Genomic DNA, 22,246 nt, shown 5'->3' with positions numbered 1-22,246 from the left:
GCATGTTGTCTGTCAATGTGCAATACTCACAGTAGGGCTGGGCGATAGGGAGAAAATCAGATATCACGATATTGTTGACTAAATACCTCTATATCGATATTGCAGCGATATTCTAGGGTTGACAATTGGTGCTTTAACAAAATATCTTCACACTTAGATTTTAGATAAATAATCATCAGTAATGTGGACATAATGTCTAAGTGGGGAAAAGGCAAATAATAGAACAGCTAGAACAGTCTGGTAAGTTTAGAAAAGTACATCACTTTACTGTAATGTAACCTTTAAAACCGGTAAAAGACAACACTTATGTCATATCACGATATTACAATATCCAAAATCTAAGACAATATCTAGTCTCATATCACAATATCAATATAATATTGATATATTGCCCAGCCCTAACTCACAGCCTGTCAGAATGATGTTTTATCATATATGACAATTTAATTCACATATGGAATTAAGTCAGCATGTTAATTCTAAAGTCTTACATGCACAGTGGGGAATTACACCTTTAATCCTGGCAGCGTAGTTAGTGTCACGCTCTACCCCTTGAGCAATATCCTCCAAATTACTCAAGAAAAAAGAAGACAAAAAGTAGACAAACATCAAAGCAAGATAAGGATAGCTCTGTTCATCTGCAGTTAAGGCTGCTGACTATACTGTCAAGAAAAAGGAATCATAGTTTTTAATGGAAAGCCTTTTTTTAATCTTCATTTGACCATCTTTCAGCGATAATCTTGCATTCCCGGACATCTAAGCTTGTAAAATCAAGGTTAAGTGCGTCTCACACACTCGTCAGCAGGGCAGGAACACATTCTGGTTTTTGTTTTGAGCATAACCACTCATCTTATACAGAGCCTCTTCCACTTGAAAAATACCCACCTGTTTGAGGAAATTGTCAAAACTGCTTTTAAGATTAACTAGCCACCAACCACTAGTTAAACCTCACTGCTTTTACCATTGTGTGCATCGTTTGAATCAGATATATTTGGGTTGTTAGTTGGGGATATGATATGAACTTTGAATGCGGTGCCTCCGCTTTCCTGAAGCAGTACACTCACACTTCTTTTCATTTCCCTTGTCCTACACTATTTCTTTTTGCCTCGTTCTTTCTAAAATAGCCGCTCTCTATCTCTCCTTATTGATGAATGCAGATACTCTCCTTCATTTGTGTTTATCAGTGCCTGGAGACTGGTGTCGGCCCATGGTCTCTTAATTATTAATTTGACGTTATGCACTAGCTGTTTGATCATCCCCACATATCTGTATGATTCAGATTTAACGAGTTCCCCAGGAGACTCTTTTTTTTCTTCTTTTTCTTCTTCTCTCCCTTTCTCTCTCTCTCTCTCTCTATCTCTCTTTCTCTTACTCTCTTTCTATCTGGCTCGTTGTCTTGAACCTACTGCAACCAAGGCATGAGCAAAAAAGCACCAAAAGCACCAAAATTACTAACTGTAGATGGACAGTTTAACCAAAGAGTCTCAGTTCTATGAGCACATACATTGTTACTATGTGTGGTCCAAGTGAAAATTGAACCTCTGATTTTGGCTTTCTCAATGCTATACTCTATCCTCCAGGAAAGTCAGTCTCACTTTTGAAAAATGTATACAATGTCAAATTAAAACAAAAACCCACTTTTACTGCCTCATTTTCTTAATGCAACTTTCTCAGGGTTTCCTACTGTACTCTATCCAGACTCCCATTTTCCCTATGGAGAGATCTTTCAGCTACTAATCATCAGCACCGTGGCACAAAATCAACATAAATTCACAGCGCCGTGATTTACACACTGATTTACACAGCACTGAAATTGGGGTACTAGATAAGGAAAGGCACAGTTATTTAATTCAACCCAATGTGGTCTGCAGGGGGTGATTCAGGATGACGACGTGGCCACGTGTTTAAAGAGGCTGCCCTGTTCAGGTTCAATGGTCAAATCCGAAGTGTCCCACAGTTAGAACAATTTATTTAATGTAGATAGATCACTATGGATATATGGCAAGCTATCGGTTTGTCAGTCTGTCTATTCTGACTGACTGTCTAGCTATTTATTTTGTGTCTCTCCAAAGCTCAAACTGGCTGTCTCCCATTACTTATCCAAGACTTAGCTCTGTTGCAGAACAGTGTGTGGGGGTGTGTGGTATGGAGTGAGAATAAGATACAGAAGGGGTTGGGGTATGGAAAGTGTGGGATTGTGTGACATTATAGTTTTTTGAAAGGAACTAAGTTAACATCCAGTGTGTATCATGGCTTGTGCTAATGTCTTTTTCTTCTCCTTTTTTTTTTTTTTTTTTCCCTTTCTGCCCTTACTTGTCTTCCCTAGCATCACCACGGTTCACTAAAGTTCCCGTCGACCAGATTGGCGTCTCAGGGGGTGTGGTCTCTTTTGTGTGCCAGGCAACTGGCGACCCAAAGCCAAGGGTTAGCTGGAACAAGAAAGGCAAGAAGGTCAACTCCCAGCGTATAGAGGTGAGTCAATGAGCCCTGCTGCTCACTGCTGCACTCTAGGGGTGAGGAGGGCAACTTTATTGTTGCTGTCCTGTAAATGTCATGCAATGCAAGACGAAAGACTCTTTTTAACCTTTATTTGCACATACATTCTTTTCAACGCTGCCCTGCACCACTTTGACATTACAAGCACAGTCTCCTGTTGCAGTGGGATTCCCACACAGTCTTAGAAAACACAGAAAAGAGTTTTTTTCTGGCTTGCTTTCTTCACCCACAGTTTTCACAAATAGTTCTGGACAATAACTACCAATCTTTTCATGAACCGGCCTCTCTAACCTCTGAGCAATGTTCAGGTCCACCATTGGCTACAGTCGCCCAGTAACGCAATGGGGCGCTCTCCCGTTTCTCCCTCTCTGTCGTCTTTGCAATTGACTGACTCTGTCTCCGTTGTCACATTTTTTTGTTTCCAGTGCTGGTTCTTTTTCTGCACACCGCCCTGTCTGTGTGAATGCGTCCGTCTGTGCGTTATTCATGATGTTTGTTGTTCAGTTCTCGGCAGGCGTCCCAGATGGCATCTTTAAAAGTCTTGATTGATGCTCAGTGTCTCTTAATTAAAAAGTTGCTTTCGTTAACGACAACAGTGCACAGAGATAGACATGCACACACTGCAGCATGAAGACCATCACAGGGGAGGGGGCTAAAAAGCAACAAAAAAATATGACAACATCAACAGGGGGAGAAGCAGCATCTCAATGGAGGACAAAATAAAAAGACAAGTTGTGTTTGTACGTTCTCTTCTTCTGCATGCTAAGTAGGAAACAAAGCCAAGGGCGTGAAGAAGCCTGCCAGAATGGACTCATCTCTTCCTCCGTTTAGCATGAAATGAAAAGATTGTAAAAGGTTTTTGAAGTTATGATTTTTTTCACCCACTGTTCTACCCTGTAGACAGCTGCTTTGATATTGATCATGATGTCATGCTCTGCAGTGTTTTTAGCCTAATTAGCAGCTCAGCCCTGAGATGTGCAGCAGTGGAACAGCAGGATTGTACCTATATCTCAAAGTCATGCTTTGCTTTGCTCACTCTGTAGCTAAAACGGAGAGCTCAACACACAGGGTGAAAAGAGGAGCTGCAGCAATGTGCAGTACAACAAAAATATGGTGTTTTTTGAAAATTAAACCATGTAAACCTATTCTGATATAACCTTTAAATACAATTATGATTCTGAAAATGAGCATAATATGAGCACTTTAAAGGTCTCTATCCAAGTAGTTCTACTGTTTGTAATGCGGACACACTGCTTCAATTAAAAGTGTAGAAACTTAAGTTATTAACAAGTCCAGACTGTTTCAGACATACTATATAGATCTAGTATGATGTCCAGTTAGATAAACGTGAGATCTAAATTGGGAAATTGGCAGTTATTTCATAGTCTAAATACTATGTAGATAGATGGTTTCTGTCATATTAATACTGCCTTTTGCCATGTGGATTTTATACCTTAATGATACATGCATTTGAAAACTTGGTGTACACAGCTTTGACAAAAAGAACACTTTCTACTTTATTGTTAAATTAATGTCTCATGTTGTTAATGTGAGTAGCCTTTATCATTTCTGATTTTGACACATAAATTATACTTAAATTATTCAAACATAAAGGGTGTTAATGCTTATGTAGCTCTTCTTTAATGGAATCATGTTATGAAAGTGAGGCTTTTTTATTTTATCATTCACCTTTGTTTTCTCAGTATTCTCGGCACATTTTGCATGATTGATTGAGTGTTGTCTCATTTTATTTTTAAGAAGCGCTTTTACCAAGGTTCAAAACAGGCTTTACAGAGAACAAAGGGCATAATTACAGATAAAAACAAGAGATGAGAACACGGAAAAGCGAGTGCATCACATGCAAAGAAATTGGGCCTGGCTTTTGTGTGTGTAGAGAGAGTGTGTTTCTTTATAGTTCCATATTTATGAGGACCAAGGCCATAAATAATTGAAACACCTTTCCTGTCTCACCTAACCATATTTCTTTCTGTTCTACCTTACAGACCATTGAGTTTGACGAGGGTGCCGGCGCCGTCCTCCGAATCCAGCCTCTTCGAGCGCCACGTGATGAGAACATCTACGAATGTGTTGCTGAGAACAGCGAGGCCGAGATTACTGTAAATGCCAAGCTGTCCATCATCCGAGGTGAGTCCTGCATTATGAAACAGTGTGCAGAGGGGTAACTACAAAATAAATCATTAAAGTAGACATCCTGGAGCGCCTCAGGTTTTTTTATGATGACATCTTACCTTGGAGTTTTTGCACTGCACTTGCAGTGAATGGGGGCTGTACTTTGGTTAGAATTTCTGGTACTGTGCTCTAGTATTTGTCTGGTTAGCCATTTTGGCTTTACTGTACCTATAAAGCTGGCTCATAACTTTTATTCAAGATTTTACTTTAAAACCTATGTGATTTTATTAGATTTTGGCATATTAGAAACATACAAAGATTGTCTTCCTTGTGTGCTGGGAGTTGTATTGGTAAATACATCTGATGTCTGTAGAAACTTTCCTTTACTGAACACTACTACATTAGCTAAATGAGTTACATGAACCATTACTAGAGAAGCCAGATTAATATATATGAAAAGGTGGAGAATTATCTCTTAAAGCCTTTGTGCAGGCACATGTCACAGCCTAAAATAGACTCATATTCACTTATATCACAATAGATAGATAGTGTGAAGGCTTTTTATCAGTGATCCATGAATTTGATGGAACTAATCAACTGTCCATTCAGGGAAGAGCTGAACCTCAATTTCCCCGTGATGAAAACCCATAGGATCCCTGAATGAAAAAGATTGATTGGTCACCCACACACAGTCGGGGCACAGTGGCGGACAGAGGTGTCTGGAGACACACACAATCACACACTTACACATTTGCAGTGTAAAATAACAAAACAGCTAAACTTTGTGGACCATTTATTGATCTGCTTCTATTGGGGCTAGTTTGGATTCAGCAAAGATAATATACCTTTTGTTTAGCTCTAGCTTAGAGGTCATGGAGGACGGTATCATAGGCAAGCAAGCATGTAGTCACACACTCCAGCTTTCTTATCTCTCTTTCTACCTGTCTATGTTTGCCTCACATACATAGACACACACGCACACAATGTCTTCTCTTCTGTTCTCTCCTACCGCCATCTGCCATGTTTCCAGGGCTGGATGAAGCTGAGCTATTGCTGGCTGGCTGGCAGCATACGAGCTAGGCCTTCCTGGCTGTCAAATCCACAGGCAGTGTGGTGGGGTGGGGTGTTGGACCATGGATTGGAAGCCTGATCCAGCATGCTGGGTTAGTTATTGTTAGCAACAAACCTCCCATCCTGGAAGCCCGTGGTTGGGTGCTACGGGGGGTGTGAGTGCCTCAAGTGCCCTTCACAACTTGATATACATTTTTAAATGTGGTACTTTAGACTTTGAAATTACATATGTTCACAATGTTTGCAATTCTACCCATGCCATTGTCTGGAGTGATGCACATTGAGTGAGCAGGTTGCAGTTTGGTGCTGTACTTGCTGTACTTAAGGACTTTTGCTACTGATGGACACACACTATCTGCCATTTCTTGGAATCTTTAATCCAAAATGAACTTGTAGGATCTTGTGTGTAGCATTGTATAGCAACTTCCAGTCTTCATAACGAGTTTAATGCTCAAAACAATTACATTAAATTATGTTAATTTAACACGTTATTCATCAGAACCGGATATATTTATGAATTGCTGTGAGCGTGAGAGTCAAGTCTGGAAAGAAACAGTGGCCACACAGAGACAGATTGGAAAACAAGAAATTGAAAACAAGGAAATAGCAGACCAAATTTTAGACTACAAGCCCAGGCATGTGCACGTCAGTGTGTGCAGTTGTGTGTAAGAGCACAGGGCAAACCCAGGGCGGATCACAGGAGCAGGAGGAAAATGAAAACTTATTGGAATCAGCTCGACAAGGTTTCCTCTGGAGACCAGAAGAAGACAGCAGCTCTCCTGCCCAGGCAAGACCCGGCCTTTAGTGTGATGATGGGGGTTGAATGTGCAAGACGAGCAGCAGAGGAGGAGAGCAGTACGTTCTCTCTGTTTTCCATCTTTAATGAGGTCAGGTCCCCCTGCATTAACCCATTAGGAAAGAGACATGAAAAGATATGGAAAATATCAGAGAATAGGGATATAATGTTATTCAGAGAAATCGCAGAAATTATAGGATGGAGAAAGGTGTTTATGGTGAGGTGAAAATGGGTAAAAAGTGTGGAAAAGAATCAGGGTGAATGTAGGGAGAGAATGCTAGTAGAGATGGTAGTGGAGCAAACCAAAGGAACGAAAAGGAAGTAAAAACAAGGACAAAAGTTGGCCAAAGATGAAGGGAGATAACGGGGTGTTGCGGACAATTGGCAATGTAGAACAGGTGAGGCGTACAATAGCCGGACACGGGTTCTTGGAACAGGGGCAAAGGATTATGGGATATGGGACAAGGCACAAGGGACACATCCACAGTAAACAGAGGGGTTGTGGTGTGGGATTTGGAGAGGCAGAAAATGGGTCGCCTGGTGGGTGACTTGGCTGAAAAAGCCATGGCATACATTTATGAGAAAATACAGCTGCACGTACACACTCTCCCATGAACAAATAGAATATATGCATTTAAATACAAATGCATAGCTCATACATCAATGTAATGCTTGCATTGGTAAACACTTACTAACAAAGGGTCATGAAACTCCCTGAGCACATAAATTATCATGAATCATGAGTCTTCACTCAAAGTACAGCAGTCCACATAGTCAGGCATACCCATATGAATATATGCAATATCATTGTTCAACTGTTCAAAAAGTGTGCAGTCCACCAGCATGTGGGCTCTGCTTGGAGTTTGAAAGGAAATTAACAACAGCACAGTTCTGTTGTCCCTGTGTTTGTGTGTATGTGCATGGGTGCGTGTGTTGGTGGCAATGGCCAGGTGCATTTAGGATCGACTGTGACACATCCTTGGCTATTTCTCCACTGCCTCAGTTGAATACCTAAGATGGGGGCCATCTGGCTCCACTAAGACTTGCACACAGTCCTCTGGGAGTCCTTGGAGAGAGACAAGCTTATGAAGCATACTTTTGAGATCTGACTCAACTTGCAGCTTGCTTTGCATTTTTTTTCAGTTTTTGGGATTTGCCTGTTTATTTTTTAGATGTGAAGTGTTTTAGAGTGGCAAAAGGAAGGCAAAGTTGCAACTGGGATACTGGCAGCTCGTGCTGTTTTGGGGAGATCATGGGGAGTTATCCCGCTTTGTGTGCTTTTATTTTAGACTGCTGCAGTCTTTAGCCCTGTGATTACTGTTGCAAATAGATTCTCCCCTGCGGCATCCCATCAAGCAAAAAACTGTGATTGATGAGATTGAGTCCGATACTCGAGGGGGGAGGGGATTTTCAAGAAGTTGTAAAAATGATGTGTCTATCCGCGTGTGAAGCCATGGAGCTGCAGTTTTTCTCGTGAAGTAACAATCAAGTATGCTCTGGGCTGTTTGAACCAGCACTAGAGACTTACCTCTGACACACACACACACACACACACACACACACACACACACACACACACACACACACACACAGTTCAGTTCTCAGGTCTAGCCTTATACGAGTGCAAGATACCAGACCGAGTTTTCAGCCGTGCACACACCCACACACACACAGTCACATCCTGCTTATTTTTCTTTTGCCACTCCCAACCAGGTGGAACCAATCCAACGTCCCCTCCTCTGTTTCTAATCGCACTCTTACTCAAACCTTTCCAATCATCTTGCTTTTTCTCTGTGTACGCTAAGTTGCAAGTCTGGTTTTCATCCACAGCACTGACTTGTATATTTTTAGGGCTTTTTTTTCTCTTTAGTTTCATCTCCAACCCCTCCTAACCTCACCCCTCTTCTTCTTTCTCTGGTAAAAGCTTCTTTTTGAGGATAATTTGTTCTAAAGTAGAGTACAAACAGGTAAATATCAGGTAGGCAACATATTTACGTAAAGTTTATGTCTGCCAGAGTAAATGCAATCTATATGAAGGTCAGACTTTGAGCTCAGATTTCACTTTATAATTGTTGGCAAATAGAATACAATACCATTTCCATTAGGATTCAGTAATGTCAAACCATGTTAACGGGAAATTATTAGTTTTTATGTTGTTTGTACAAGTGGGGTTTTGTTTTCTTGCTACACATGGAGTCAGGTCAACACAAGCTGCATGTGCCGTTTTAATATGTTGGTTTTAAATTGACTGGAAACTCCGCCCATCTGCCACACTGTGCCAGTCAGGTTCGGGAATGCACTCAATATTACCCAGAGGGGAGTTGTGCCTACTGTTTGATCATGCTGTCTGCTAATTGGCCGCTCTCTTGTGAAGGAGCAGGTAAGGGTGAATTTGAATGAGATTCTGGATCCTTATACATGCACAGTCTGTGCACAGATCAAGCCCAGTGAATTCTAGGTACATTTTTTACAGGAGAAGGATTGAGAAAGAAAGGTGAAATGGGGGTTGGAGGCAGACAGAGGTGTAGGGATGAGATGGGGAAAAAAAAGTGAGCGGCAGCAAGTGGGCAGGAGAACAGGAGTGAAAGTTAAAGGGACGGACACCAATCAACCTTTCAACTAGTAGTGGCTCCAGGCCAAGCCTTAAAACATTCTATTTCCTGTCTTCGCCTATGCTGTCTGTTCTCCATCTACCTTTTCTCTCTCACACAATATCTCAACCATTATGTTCTGGGCTCTCTCCTCTCTATCTCTCTCTTGCACAGTTGTTCTCTCTTTTCTGCCCATCTATTGTTGTATTTCAATGGGTTGTGTGTGTGTGTGTGTGTGTGTGTGTGTGTGTGTGTGTGTGTGTGTGTGTGTGTGTGTGTGTGTGTGTGTGTGTGTGTGTGTGTGTGTGTGAGAGAAAAAGTGCAGCCTGCTGGAGTGGACAGCAGGCTGCAAGGTGATGTGTGTGATCAATAGTGTGTATGTGTGTGCTACAGCCATTTATCAAGTAGATTTTGAACAAACTGCAGAAAAATAAAATACAAATTCAGATAGATTTCTTCAGGGTGGGCTGGAACACATACAATACAATTTCTTTGTAAATGGAGAGTATGCCGCAGAACTGCAGAGCATCCTACATACTGGGCAGATGATATTTAGTCCCTCATTTCTCTTTTTATTGAAAAAACTTTTTCACCTAAGCATTAAAATGCTTTTGCTCTACTGATAAAAATTACTTTGAAATACTTGGATGCAACCTCAGCTGTAATAGGCAATACGAAGGAGAAGATCGATAAAGAGGGAAAGAAAAGGGGGAGAGGAAGTTTGAAAATGTTAAGCCCCGCATTATGTTAGGTTGTGTTATGAACCGTTCTGATCTTCACAGCTTTTAGTGTGCGTATGTTTACAGTCAGAGTTAAGAAAAAGTGAGTTTTCCCGCATGTATGTGATGCAATATAATTAAAAAAATAAATGTTTAAAAAAAAAAAAAGTCTGAGCCCAAGCTAAGACAGAGAGTAAGAGATGGTTTGAGAAATCAGAAGATTGCTCCTCCTTGCTGTTCATTTCATCAGTATTCCCTTTACGTATCTAACCAGCACAAATACACATTTAGGTTTGTGAAATATTCCCCCTGAGTCCATTCATGATCCCTTGGGTTTTTGTAACCCCTTAAAACGTCATTTTACAGTTTTTCAAACAATTTTTGTTTAAAGAGAAAACTCTTCTCTGCAAAAAGTTTTTGGAGAGAATAGTTTCCTCTTTAACAGCCACATTTGTTTTTTTTCTGTTTTTGCATTTACATTTTTCTTTTGCAATGATTTGTCTGTGGTTTCTCTTTGTAGTGCTAATGTCATGCTGTTTTGGTGTTGAAGGGTTGAAAGCTTATTTTTTGTGCTCATTTCAGAGGAAAAGGTGAGTCCAGGGCAACAGACAGGCTGGAGTGTGTTTATGAGGGACCCAGTTAGTTTCCTCATGTGTATTCAAGTCTGCATGGTTGACATCTGATGTGTGTGTGTGTGTGTGTGTGTGTGTGTGTGTGTGTGTGTGTGTGTGTGTGTGTGTGTGTGTGTGTGTGTGTGTGTGTGTGTGTGTGTGTGTGTGTGTGTGTGTGTGTGTGTGTGTGTGTGTGTGTGTGTGTGTGTGTGTGTGTGTGTGTGTGTGTGTGTGTGTGTGTGCGTGCGTGCGTGCGATGGAGACAATGTAAGAGAGAGACAGCCCGCACGCAGGAAGTGGCCACCCTCTAATGAGACAGTGAAGAATAAGCTTGGCAGTATCTGCAACAGAGCTTGCTGTTCTTCCTCTTCTTGTCTACCTGCCTCTGAGGTGACCTTTGCCCTCTTCCAATGGTCTCATGCACCTATAGCGAAAGCAAGAAAGATAAGGGTAGAAAAAAAGAGTAGAAAAGCAAAGTGGTAGAAAGAGGAATACGCTAGAAATACAGGAATGAAAAAAATACAACAATTCCTATATCATATTGTGCTTTTGTTGTACTTGTGAGTTCAGGACATTGGGCTCAGGCTAGTACAACAATTGGGACAAGCAGCACACTAGGAGCCAAAATGCAAAAAGCAAGCAAGTTTTGGAGACTTTGTTGAAATGATGACTTTTTCCACATTGAAGTGCTTCTTTTGCATAATGACAGCATGTGTTCTGCTGGTACGCTTTTCAAAGTTTCCGTTTTTGTCTACTAGCCAGGACAGCCTTGTTTGAGATGTTTATACTTCTATGCCAATTGGATAAAAGTGTACACAAAATGACAAGTGTGTACATGCCTAAATAAAATTGGTGAGGCATGACTCTCTTAATGGAGCCTAAGACCCTGACTTACCTCATGTGACCAAGTCCACACTGAGCTAATGCTATGTACTCTGTTATTTTTCCAACTGCTTTTCTCTTGTCCTTGACAAATGAGTCACTTCTCATTCCCAAAACAGCACTCCCTACCGCAACCAGTAAATAATACATTTGTTTAGTGCAGTAAGGATCTAAACCCATCGATGCAGATTACCTGCTCACAGTGAACCCATTCTTACATTAGGCACCTGTTCTCAGCTAGTCAGTGCAAGCATTAGTTTTACTTGCAAATGGTAAACCGTGTGCTCTCCTGTTGTGCACAATCACAATAACATTTTAGTTTTTTGCTCTTACATTTTAGGATTATGTGTGCAGCAAATATCTAGTTTTGTTCTGTAGTTGTGCTACTCTGTGCTGTGTTGGGATTCTCTAGCTGTTATTGGTGTTATTGGTATATAGTAGGGCAGGCTTGGCGCAATAAATAAATCAATAGGTGGATGTTGACCACATAGATAGCTCACATGCCCCAGATCTCTCATTGGATCTCTTTTTTTTTTTCTCATTTAATCAGATATTTTCCCTTTGCTATCCTTTAGTGAATCTGGTGCTTCCTTTCCACTCTTGAAAGATATATCTCTACCCACCTTTCACCTTTTCCTGCCCCACTTTATACCTCCATATTGGGATTTGTATGCCTGCCAGTCTATTGCCAGCCTTCTATCTTTCTCACCCTGTCTTTCTCTCATGATTTCACTCAGATGAGAGTTTATGGCCTCTGAATCCTTTGATCCTCAGAACCTGTAATGCAGTAATCATGTGTGATTGAAGGATGAAGAAAGGGGGACACAAGCTGAGTGGTAGCAAGAAAGATAAAGGTGAAAAAGTGAGAGAGAAAACAGGTGGTACTGATGGAGCGGGATAAGTGGAAGGAGCTCGCATCTAACCAGGGTTGGCTGGCTCCTGAACCTTCGCCACCAATTTCATATAATTCCTGCTCAAGAGGAGCGACCCTGGCCACCCTAGACATCTGGCCACAGCCAATATAAGATACTGGGGTAGAGTAAAAAGAAGGGGGGAAAAAGGAAGAGATGAAGAGGAAAGTAGATGGAGAGCGAGGGGCAGGTATAAGCGGGGTTAGGGCCTGGCTGATTGGTTTACTTCTGACTAGAAGGTTTAGATAAATGGATCATTTGTAGCAACAAGGAGTTGGCCAGGAAACTAAATTGAATGAAAGATCAGTGTCTCCGAGACACTTTTACCTTGATAAGCACTCACTGGGCTGATAGTCCTGGTAATTCCACCTGTGGCAGGAGAGTTTCCTCCCATATCAGGTAATTTTTATAATCTGTATTTTAAGGAGAAACCAATCTTTTTTTCTCTCTATAAAACAACCATAGCCATCTCCCATGTGTATGTGGATTATATTTCATTACGTTTGCGCCAGTACTTTGCTGCCATATGATTTTGTTGAGAAATTGTTGAGATGGTTGAGAAAATGTAAATCAGCTCTCTACAATTCTCTGCAATAACTGCTATTCTGAGTATGGGTACATGCACATATTCATATTAATGTGCAGCTGGACGTGGGATTTTCTTGCCCTCAACAGCTTCTAATTAATCTGACAAGGCAATAAAACTTTTTAAATAAGAATATTATTAATACAAATTGCATTTTTGGAACAGTGCATATTTTACAAAGTAAGATGAGCATGTGGAATCTAATTTAAAAAAAATCCATATCAATTAAATAATAATGTGCAGGAATAAAATCAACAATCCAAACTATGCTAGGGTATTGTAGGTGCTTCCCACTCAAGCAGGGAATGAGATTTGGGAGGGGGTTCCTGTGAAAATGGTGTGAGTGACAACCTTTGGAGAGGCCCAACTCATGCATAAAGAAGAGCAAAGGGATACGGCCTGGACCACCAGCCTCATGCATATACATGAGCCACCAGCCCAGGTGACTGAAGTCGTACAATGCGGAGGTCGTGCTGTGGACCCTGCAGGATTGGCATAGTTAAAGACTTACAGTGCATGCTTCGCAAGTGCCGTACCTACACATGTGTAATAAGTCGGAAACTAGGTATACAATACAATGCACAATCAAGAAAAAATATTCAGATCTTCTAAAAACTTAAGACTTGTGACTTATAATTATTGTTAGAGCATTGCAGTTCTTAGTGAGAAGTAAGGTGTAATTATCAGACAAATAGAGAACAAGAGTGGGAAGAAAATAACGGTCTGAGAGAGGCCAGTTGGAAGATGCTATCCAGGACTCATTCATGATTACAAAACTTGTGTTCTGGAGTGCAGCCCAGATTCTACTGGATTTGACCACAGCTGTTCAATATTTAAAAAAAAACAACATTGTGCTACTTGGTCCTTAAAGGGCAACTCCACTTCCAACATGTGTTGATCTATTCTGTCTTTCCCTTCTGCCCACAAACCCATGAACCCTCATTTTCTGTCACATCCTTCTATTGAAATACATGGAGTTTAATTTATGCATCCCATCTCTGTGTGAATGGGGACGTCATTGGGTTGTTACAGCTGAAGGGGAATTCTTTTTTCCTGTGCTCTATGTTCTTCCTTTATTTTTTTATTTTTTGCAGGTTCCTTTTACTAAACGTGTAGAAAGTTTTTACCATTTACCAATTGCCCTTTCAAATGCTGCTTTACAGCTGGATATTATGGTGAAATTGTAGCTGAGGTCCTCTGTTGTCCACTTTTCCTCTTAAGAGTCCTGCTTGTTACCCAGCTTATCAGCATTATTCCTACAACCTTTCAGTCTTTTCATCTTTTTAAAGTGACTTATTTTAACACTCTGACTCTTCTCTTCGTGGTGAAGGCCCACATTCTTTGTGACCCTCAGTGCCATATCCGCTTGTCATCTCCACCTCTCAAAGTGACATTAAGCAATTATCTGGCCGTCTTCTGACTGGCCCTCATTTTTCCAGCCACCACATATTCATAATTCTTGTTCTGCTCACCAAAGGTGCCTCCAAACCTGTGATTAGTAGCTTAGTGCACAAAACTAATGGCCCACCCAGACTATGACATCACACCCCAGCCCCACACATCCACCTCCCTTGAAATCCTTTTGCAATTATTGTCACTCTTTGTTTTCAGGTTTGGGTATTTGTTTGGGTTAGATTAGTTGCTTTGGCAGAAATAGCACAGTGCTGTGGCTCAGCCCTCTCAATCCGTTGTTGTTTTGGCTCAAAGTTGTTTGGGAAGCTTAGAGAGGCCTTTGCTACACATGTCAGAAGTGCTAAGTCTTGATTCTCGCACATATTAAACCCTGTTACCTCCTGTTTAAGCAGTGGTTTCGGCATTTAGGTCTTCCATATGGGAATAAATGTCAACTTTTTTCACACATGACAATAGATCATTTCTTTCCCACAGTGGAGGCACTGCCAAAGAATGGTGATGATTTGGAAAATATTGACACAAGGGAAGAGGAGCGTTCTCGGATATCATGCAGGCTGTTTTTAAATGATGAATTCAAAAACTTATTTTGCAGTGGAAAGACTTGCTTATGACTCCAACTTCATTGCCGAACTTATAAATGAGCTTCAATGAGCTGTCAAAGCACCCCCCGCCCCCCAGTACGCTCTCATCAATGTCATCATTAATTAGCTATGACATCAAGTTATGCTGCCTAGTTGCATCGTCTGACAGGATCAGAGCCACTTTAGTTATTTAAAAAAGTTGTACTAAAAAAGTTGAGAAGTTTTGGCTCTCATGTAGCTCCTATTTATTTCCCTGCAGGGGAAAATCCCTTAAGAAAACATGTCTCTCAACCAGACATTGGCTCAGTCACAGCACTTTCAAAATTAACACATATAATTTCCTCCTGAATGTGAAATGATGATTAAATGTAGAATGTATTACACAGCTGACTTACGAAGAGCACAGGACATGCAGTAATATATATATATATGTGTGTGTATATGTGTGTGTGTGTATATATATATATATATATATATATATATATATATATATATATATATATATATATATATATATATATATATATATATGTATATATATGTATATGTATATATGTATATATATGTATATGTATATATATGTATATGTATATATGTATATGTATATATATGTATGTATGTATATATATATGTATATGTATATGTGTGTATTCTTAGACATACTTGTCTAAGAACACCATAGCCTTGAACATGCTGTATCTGTTAATATGGTTGCTTTGAATATAATGATACTACTAGGTTTTGAAAAGACAGATTTTTAGAGTCATTTTCAAGAAAATCCACTTGGCTACAAAATTACAAGAGTGGCGCGTGCCTGAAAGGTGTGTGTAACATACCATTACTCACAACATTATTCAACCTACCTTGGTTGGCGGTTGTATTTCAAGAGAATAAAGCTGAGCTATTGTGATTATATGAGATGGCATAATTACGTTTTCTACAACTCTCAACTCTAACAAAGAAACTGGAGAAGTCCATTTTGACAGACTCGTACGGCAGAATTTCCACCCACACTGTGTTGTAAACTGACATCAGGTTTCAAGGAGCCCACTACGCCGCCACACACAGTCCCACCATCCCAAACACATGCATACATACTTAGAAACACACACTCAAAGCCACCCACCACTAAACCAGACGTGACTGGTTGACGTTTCTCTATGGTGAGGCATTTCCTTTAATGGCCCCGGCCTCATCCCCTGTCTCCCCTGGAGTTTGCCTGTCTTACCCCAGACGCCTCAGGAGCCTGACAAGACAGGAGAGGGAGAGGGAGAGGGAAGGAACTCTATAAACTTTCAATGGTTGAGACAGATAAACAGAATTTCTTTTCTTTTTTTTCCTTTTATGTTTTTTTTTTCTCTACCTCTTCTCCTTGCTGGCAAGGGATCTTTAAAGCTGTCCTAGACAATTACTCCTCTCTCTTGTCTGTCCTGTGTCTATCACGGTGGCTCACCACATCAGGGAAACAGCCTGTATTGTATGTTTTTTTTTTTTTTTTATCGAAAACTGGACCCTGGCTTCCAGCATTTAATATTAAAATGTGGGACAAAGACAGCAGCATGTCTGTCAGTCATGGAGAAACTTATGGGAAAGCCTTCTCACAAGCCAAAACACGTTCTTGGATAAAGATGTTTTTTTCATTTTTCTACATTAAATTAATGAAAATGTATGCAACAACTTTCAGTGCAGCTTAATGAGTTCTAATGAAAGTAATAGATTGTTATGATGCCAATCTTCATTCTGTGCTTTGATCAAAGTATCACAAAGGGTAGATATAACACTGTGATTTAGTGACAAATGTAATTTTCTGAAAGGTCTCTCAGATTAACCAAGCATATTTTTTTTATTTCAATTGTATACTGTGAAATTTTAATTGTTCACCTCCACCACAAGAACGTCACTGGGACTCTTTAAAGACAATGGTGCAGCAACTCAGGCCAGCATCATTATCTTATTAGGCTAGGTATGGGCATTATTCACATTCAGAATCACAGACTGCAGCAGCAGTGTTTTTGTTTGAAAATGTATCAGCCAGAGTTTATATATTCTGTGTCTTAAGTAAAAGATAAAACCTAGTATTATTTCAAGCAGCAAGCAATTATTGTTTCCTTTAGTCTTCAAACACTTTAGCTATAAGCGATTGTACCACTACATACAACACACACAAAAACATACTTGGAAGCCTTGTTGGCAAAATATATCAGCCTCTGATGTTCTATGGACAAAACCTGAGTTCCCTCCTTTGCCTATAATGGACAGGAAATGATGCCCTACTATTACCCTGTTCAGCCTAAGGGTAACATAATGTTTCCTGCCTTGTGCTATCTATAAACAAAAAACAGGCTTTTCTTTACATGGTTTGGTTCCTGTTGCCATCAGTTCCTCTCTTCTTCAATTATTTTGGCTTTCACATTTGACAAAACTGTGGTCATAGCTGCTACCTGTGGTGGTTGCTACCATTTGTTCTCCAAAATATCCCCCTGTTGGCTGCTATCATTGTCTTTCTTTGGCAAACAAGCTGTCTACTTGCTGTTTATCTCAGTGGTGATGATAGCTTTATGAATGTGGCCTAATATGGGCTGTGTTCATGATTGGAGGTGTTGTGGAAAGTGTCAGAACAGTCAGAACAGTCAGTTTGAATGCCAGACTAAAGTTCTTGTCACTCACACACACATATTTACATTTTTACAATGAAGCCACTTAAAACTGCAAGATTTGAGGGTAATTTAAGGGAATAGCCAGTTGCTGTGAAAATGAAGCCTGTGACCTTCTCATTACAGGGTGTGTGTGCCATCTGCTTATACAGCACACATGCATTATAAAAAGTAAACAACACACATATAGTACATACAAAAATATTCTAAAACTGATTTTTTATTATTCTTTCTCAGCCTCAGGGACTTACAGGGCAAACAGTCAACCAACAGTTACCTTAAATTCTAAGGGTAAACTGCAAAATGCATATACAACTTCAACAAGAAAACATCAAGCAAATAGATGATTTACTCTGCAGGGTTTTCATATGGTCAGAAAGCTGACCCCAAAAAATAATTTTGCAGTGCAATAATGCTGCAAACTTCTGCCTTACTTTCAATATCCCTCCCACCTTTTTCAATCTTTCTGTGTCTCTCTCTCTCTCTCTTTCGTTGTCACTCTTTTGCTCTGCCCCTTTTACTTCCTCTTATCTGGTCTTTCAGACTATTTCTCTCGGGTTGTATTCGTTGATTTGGATGTAAATGTTGCCCTTGGTGGCTAGATGCGCTAGGTGTGGAGAATACCAATGGGACATCAGACGTCTTTCCGGGAACAGAGCAGGGGGGTAGAGATTGAGTGCTCGCTGTATAATAACCATTATTCAGCTGAGATGGCTATCCAGAGAGGGCTATCTGTGCTGGGGCCAGAGACACTGTGATTAGATTTCCCCTGTGTTGCTATTCTTCTCTGTCCCTGGATCTTTCTGTGTCACTGTTCCCCTGTCTTCCTTTGTATAGTTCTCAAACAATTTAACAGGGGTCCCATTGGTTATATGTGGAATGTGATGGAAAGATGCATTGAAGATAGGGAAATTACAGAATGTTCTTCCATTTGGTTTGGTTGGAAGATATACATTTGGCTGCATACCATCATCACAAATCACCTACTTTCAACAACTGACAAAAAAGCTGCCAAGTGAAACAGACCAGTGTGCCGTTTGTATGGAATGAAAACCAGAAGCTTACCTGTTTCACAGATTATTTTCAATAGCTGGTGGCTTTGAGTTGCTTTACTTTACAGCACAACCAAGTGCAGACAAAAACAGAGTGATCTCTTTCACAACATGAGGCACAAGTTTGTGGTCTTGAACATACCGTATTTTCCGGACTATAAGTCGCACTTTTTTTCCTACTTTGGCTGGTCCTGCGACTTATAGTCAGGTGCGACTTATATATCAAAATATATATAATTTAACATGTTTTTACATGTTAATTTATACTGAAAACATTGCCGTCTACAGCCGCGAGAGGGCGCTCTGGGCTTGTGACAACTAGAACGCTCCTCTTAAAGACAACTGAGAAAGAAAAGAGATAACAAACTGCAGGTAGTAAAATATGCAGCCGAAAACAGTAATCGAGCGGCAGAAAGAGAGTTTGAAATGAGGGAAAACTTATGAGGGAGACTGGCGAAAAGGTGACTCTTACTGCAATGAAGAAAACAAAGAAAGCTAATCGGCTAATCGCGGGCTGAAAGCAAGACGGCCAGAGCTGGAGGAACGAGTCGGGAGGGGCTCGTTCAGGGTGCAGTTACGTCTCCACGCCTTTTAATACCTCCATGCTCCACGCCCTGCTAGCTAGTTGTTCTGTGTGCTATTGTATAGTTCAATAACTGTTAATGTGTTACGTTAACATACCGGACACCTACCGTATTCAGCGTATTGTTCTGTGTGCTATTGTGTAGTTGAATAACACTTGTATTTATAATCTAAATAAATGCGACTTATAGTCCGGTGCGATTTATATATGTTTTTTTTCTCTTCATGACGCATTTTTTGACTGATGCGATTTATACTCCGGAGCGACTTATAGTCCGAAAAATACGGTACTCTTAGTTAGGAGACTTTTTATTGGTTCTGGTTCAGTCTCTGGACTCGTAGTCAAGCTTATAAGGTTACTGGAATGATAACCATTAAGACTCAAAAATGTCCGCATTTGGGAAGGAACCTTGTAGACTCAACTAATATGGTGACAATATGGGGAAACTGTGGTGCTCTGTGCTGACCATTGACTGGGGCCTCAAGCAAATTTACAAGTGTGCATGTATATCCAATCAAGTAAATATATCAAACGTAACATTTGCCGATCTGAAAGTCGGGATAGCTGATGAGACATGGGAGGAAGTTGTGGGGTCCTGGTATAAAACGTCAAAGGAGGTTCAGATTCGATTGGTTACGTATAGGATCATTCATAGGGGTTACTGGACGAGGCATAATACCAGCAGGGGTGGACCTGTCAGTTCAACAGACTCTATGGTGCAGACTGGCCCTTATCACAGGTTGTAGAATTGTACTAAGGCATTGGAAAAGGGTTGGGTACCGAAACTCGGTGCCAATAGGGAACCGGTGCCGACGTAAACGGTAGTAACGAGACCGAATAAGAACGAAAGTTTCGGTACCTCATTTCGGTGCTCAACTTTACACTACACCTGACAGCATGTAACGTTAGCCTACCTTTAGCTAGCAGCTGGATTAATCACGGTTAAAATGCTGACAGCTAACGTTAAACAGTGTAAAGTGTGACTGTACAGCGGGATGTAACAGTCTGCGCAGCAGCTGCCGTTGTCGCAATTCATAGATATACAGTATGTTTATATGGTCGGAATTAAACAACACAGACGGTGCGTTCACTCGCAGCTGCCGTTGTCGGAATTAAACAACACAGACGATGCGTTCACTTGCAGCTGCCATTGTCGGAATTAAACAACACAGGTAGCCTCGTGGTGCATTCACAGTAATTGTAAAATACCCTTTTCCCATCTGGGGTTCAACAGCAATTTACTGGTGAAATAAGTTATTGTTATAGTTATTACATTATTATTAAATCTTTAATTTTGACCATGGCCTTAGCAATAAACAAGTCACTGACTGTTGTTTACTACCCTTCTTTTTTTTCTTCTTCTTTTTTTTTTTTACTTTATTGAAAAGTACCGGTTCAGGCACCGTTTTAAAAGTATCGATTTAGCACCGGAATCGAAAAAAAACCAAACGATACCCAACCCTACCAAACACATCATCCCTTTCAATGAATGGTGTGGAGAAATGACCAAAATGGCCAGCTACGAACAATTTATTTTTAATATGAACAACAGATCAGTTGTTTTATCAACAGACAGCAGGTATTTTGGAAAATATGGGGCCCCTACATGAATGCGATATTGCATACTTAATGGGGGAGAATTTGACTGAATGATTTCAATATATGTACAAGTCACTGCTAAGATGTCTGAGAGATGGTATTGTATGAGATTGATAGAATACTCATCATGTGGGCTACTAGTGTGATGATATGTGTAAGGTATGGAGACAAATTAGACCAATATTTACCCTGTGTATGTGTATTTCATATGTTATTATTATTTTATTTTTTATTTTTATTTTATTTTTATTTATTTTATTTATTGCTCATTTGTTATCTTTCTCGTTCTTGCTTAGAGAGAGAGATCACTATTGTTCTTGTTTCTGAAAAAAGGCAATAAAAATGTGAATGACAAACGTAACATTTGCATATATATATATATATATATATATATATATATATATATATATATATATATATATATATATATATATATATGTATGTATATACACACGCATAGACCATTCCTGCACACATGCATTCTAGAAAATAGACTTTCCAAAATACAGTTGTACCCCAGCTGTACAGAACCTCCCTCTTAACACACAGACACTCTTCTCTTTTCTCTGGCCTGCCTGATTGACGTGAAGAGATCTGGTTGTGTTGTAGGTGCAGAGCAAATGGAAGTGCATTGTCTAGATTCCCAGCAGTTGGGTCTGCCCATTAGTTAAACATCAATGTGTGTGAAAGAGAGCAGGCCATCAGTATTCTTCATCCTCCTCCACTATATTTATCATCCTCTTTTTGTAGCTTCTAATCTTAACCTCTCACTCACTCACTCACTCACTCACTCACTCTTCTTTTCCCTCGCTCTCACCCCTTCTCTTCCCCAGCAGCCCCTCTGTGGTATTAATGCACAGACCTGCTTAAAGCCTGTGTCTCTATGCCGTGGCGCTGGGTAATCAGTTAACCTGATTACGCTGCTGATGAAATTAAATCATTTCAGTAAGTGAAAATAATAATATGAGTAATGGGTGCGGGGAACGATGGAGCACCCCACGGCATTTGCTGCTCCTAGCCAGTCAGATTTGACCTCTCTTCCCCTATCTCTCTCTCTCTCTCTCTCTCTCTCTCTCTCTCTCTCTCTCTCTCTCTCTCTCTCTCTCTCTCTCTCTTACTATAGCTCTCTCCTCTCTATGAAATAATTGATGGCTCAGAACCAGCACCTTTGAAGCCACTATGTCAGAGATTTGACATCCAATGAAAATACATATGCAGTATAATAATATAAAGATCCATTCACAGGATAATATCCTGACCAAGGCTCATGACTAACACTGCCAAGGTTAGTGGTTCAGTTAAGCATGTTAGAACAGAACACTAACACACTGGGGTTAAGTGCCATATGTTATACTACTGTATATAGCTAATTAGGTAAAGCATAATAGCAGCATTGTGTCGGTCAGTGGGTAGAGAACGGCACTGGAACTGACAGGTGCCAAGGCTATGTGCTCACTGAGTAGAGCCCACAGGTGGCCATACTATTCATAGTGCTGTGAAGTACATTTTATCACACAGTATTACATAGTATTTGCAAAAAAGTTGGTGAATACTTGCTAACTATGCTGCCA

At 40.3% G+C, this 22,246-nt stretch overlaps 1 protein-coding gene across 3 annotated transcripts in view; it reads left to right on the top strand.

Moving 5' to 3' along the window:
- ptprsa (protein tyrosine phosphatase receptor type Sa) overlaps positions 1-22,246 on the top strand; it is a 244,961-nt gene that overhangs the window by 125,061 nt on the left and 97,654 nt on the right. For all 3 annotated transcript variants that reach the window (XM_028587830.1, XM_028587831.1, XM_028587829.1), the window contains 2 exons: positions 2,327-2,472; positions 4,500-4,641. In XM_028587830.1, coding sequence (XP_028443631.1) covers positions 2,327-2,472; positions 4,500-4,641 — 288 coding nt within the window. The remainder of the gene's footprint in view (positions 1-2,326; positions 2,473-4,499; positions 4,642-22,246) is intronic.

This window comes from Perca flavescens, chromosome 9, assembly GCF_004354835.1.
Source record: "Perca flavescens isolate YP-PL-M2 chromosome 9, PFLA_1.0, whole genome shotgun sequence".
NCBI lineage: Eukaryota > Metazoa > Chordata > Actinopteri > Perciformes > Percidae > Perca > Perca flavescens.
The sequence above is the reverse complement of the archived record's forward strand: the minus strand, read 5'-3'. Positions and strand labels throughout refer to the sequence as shown.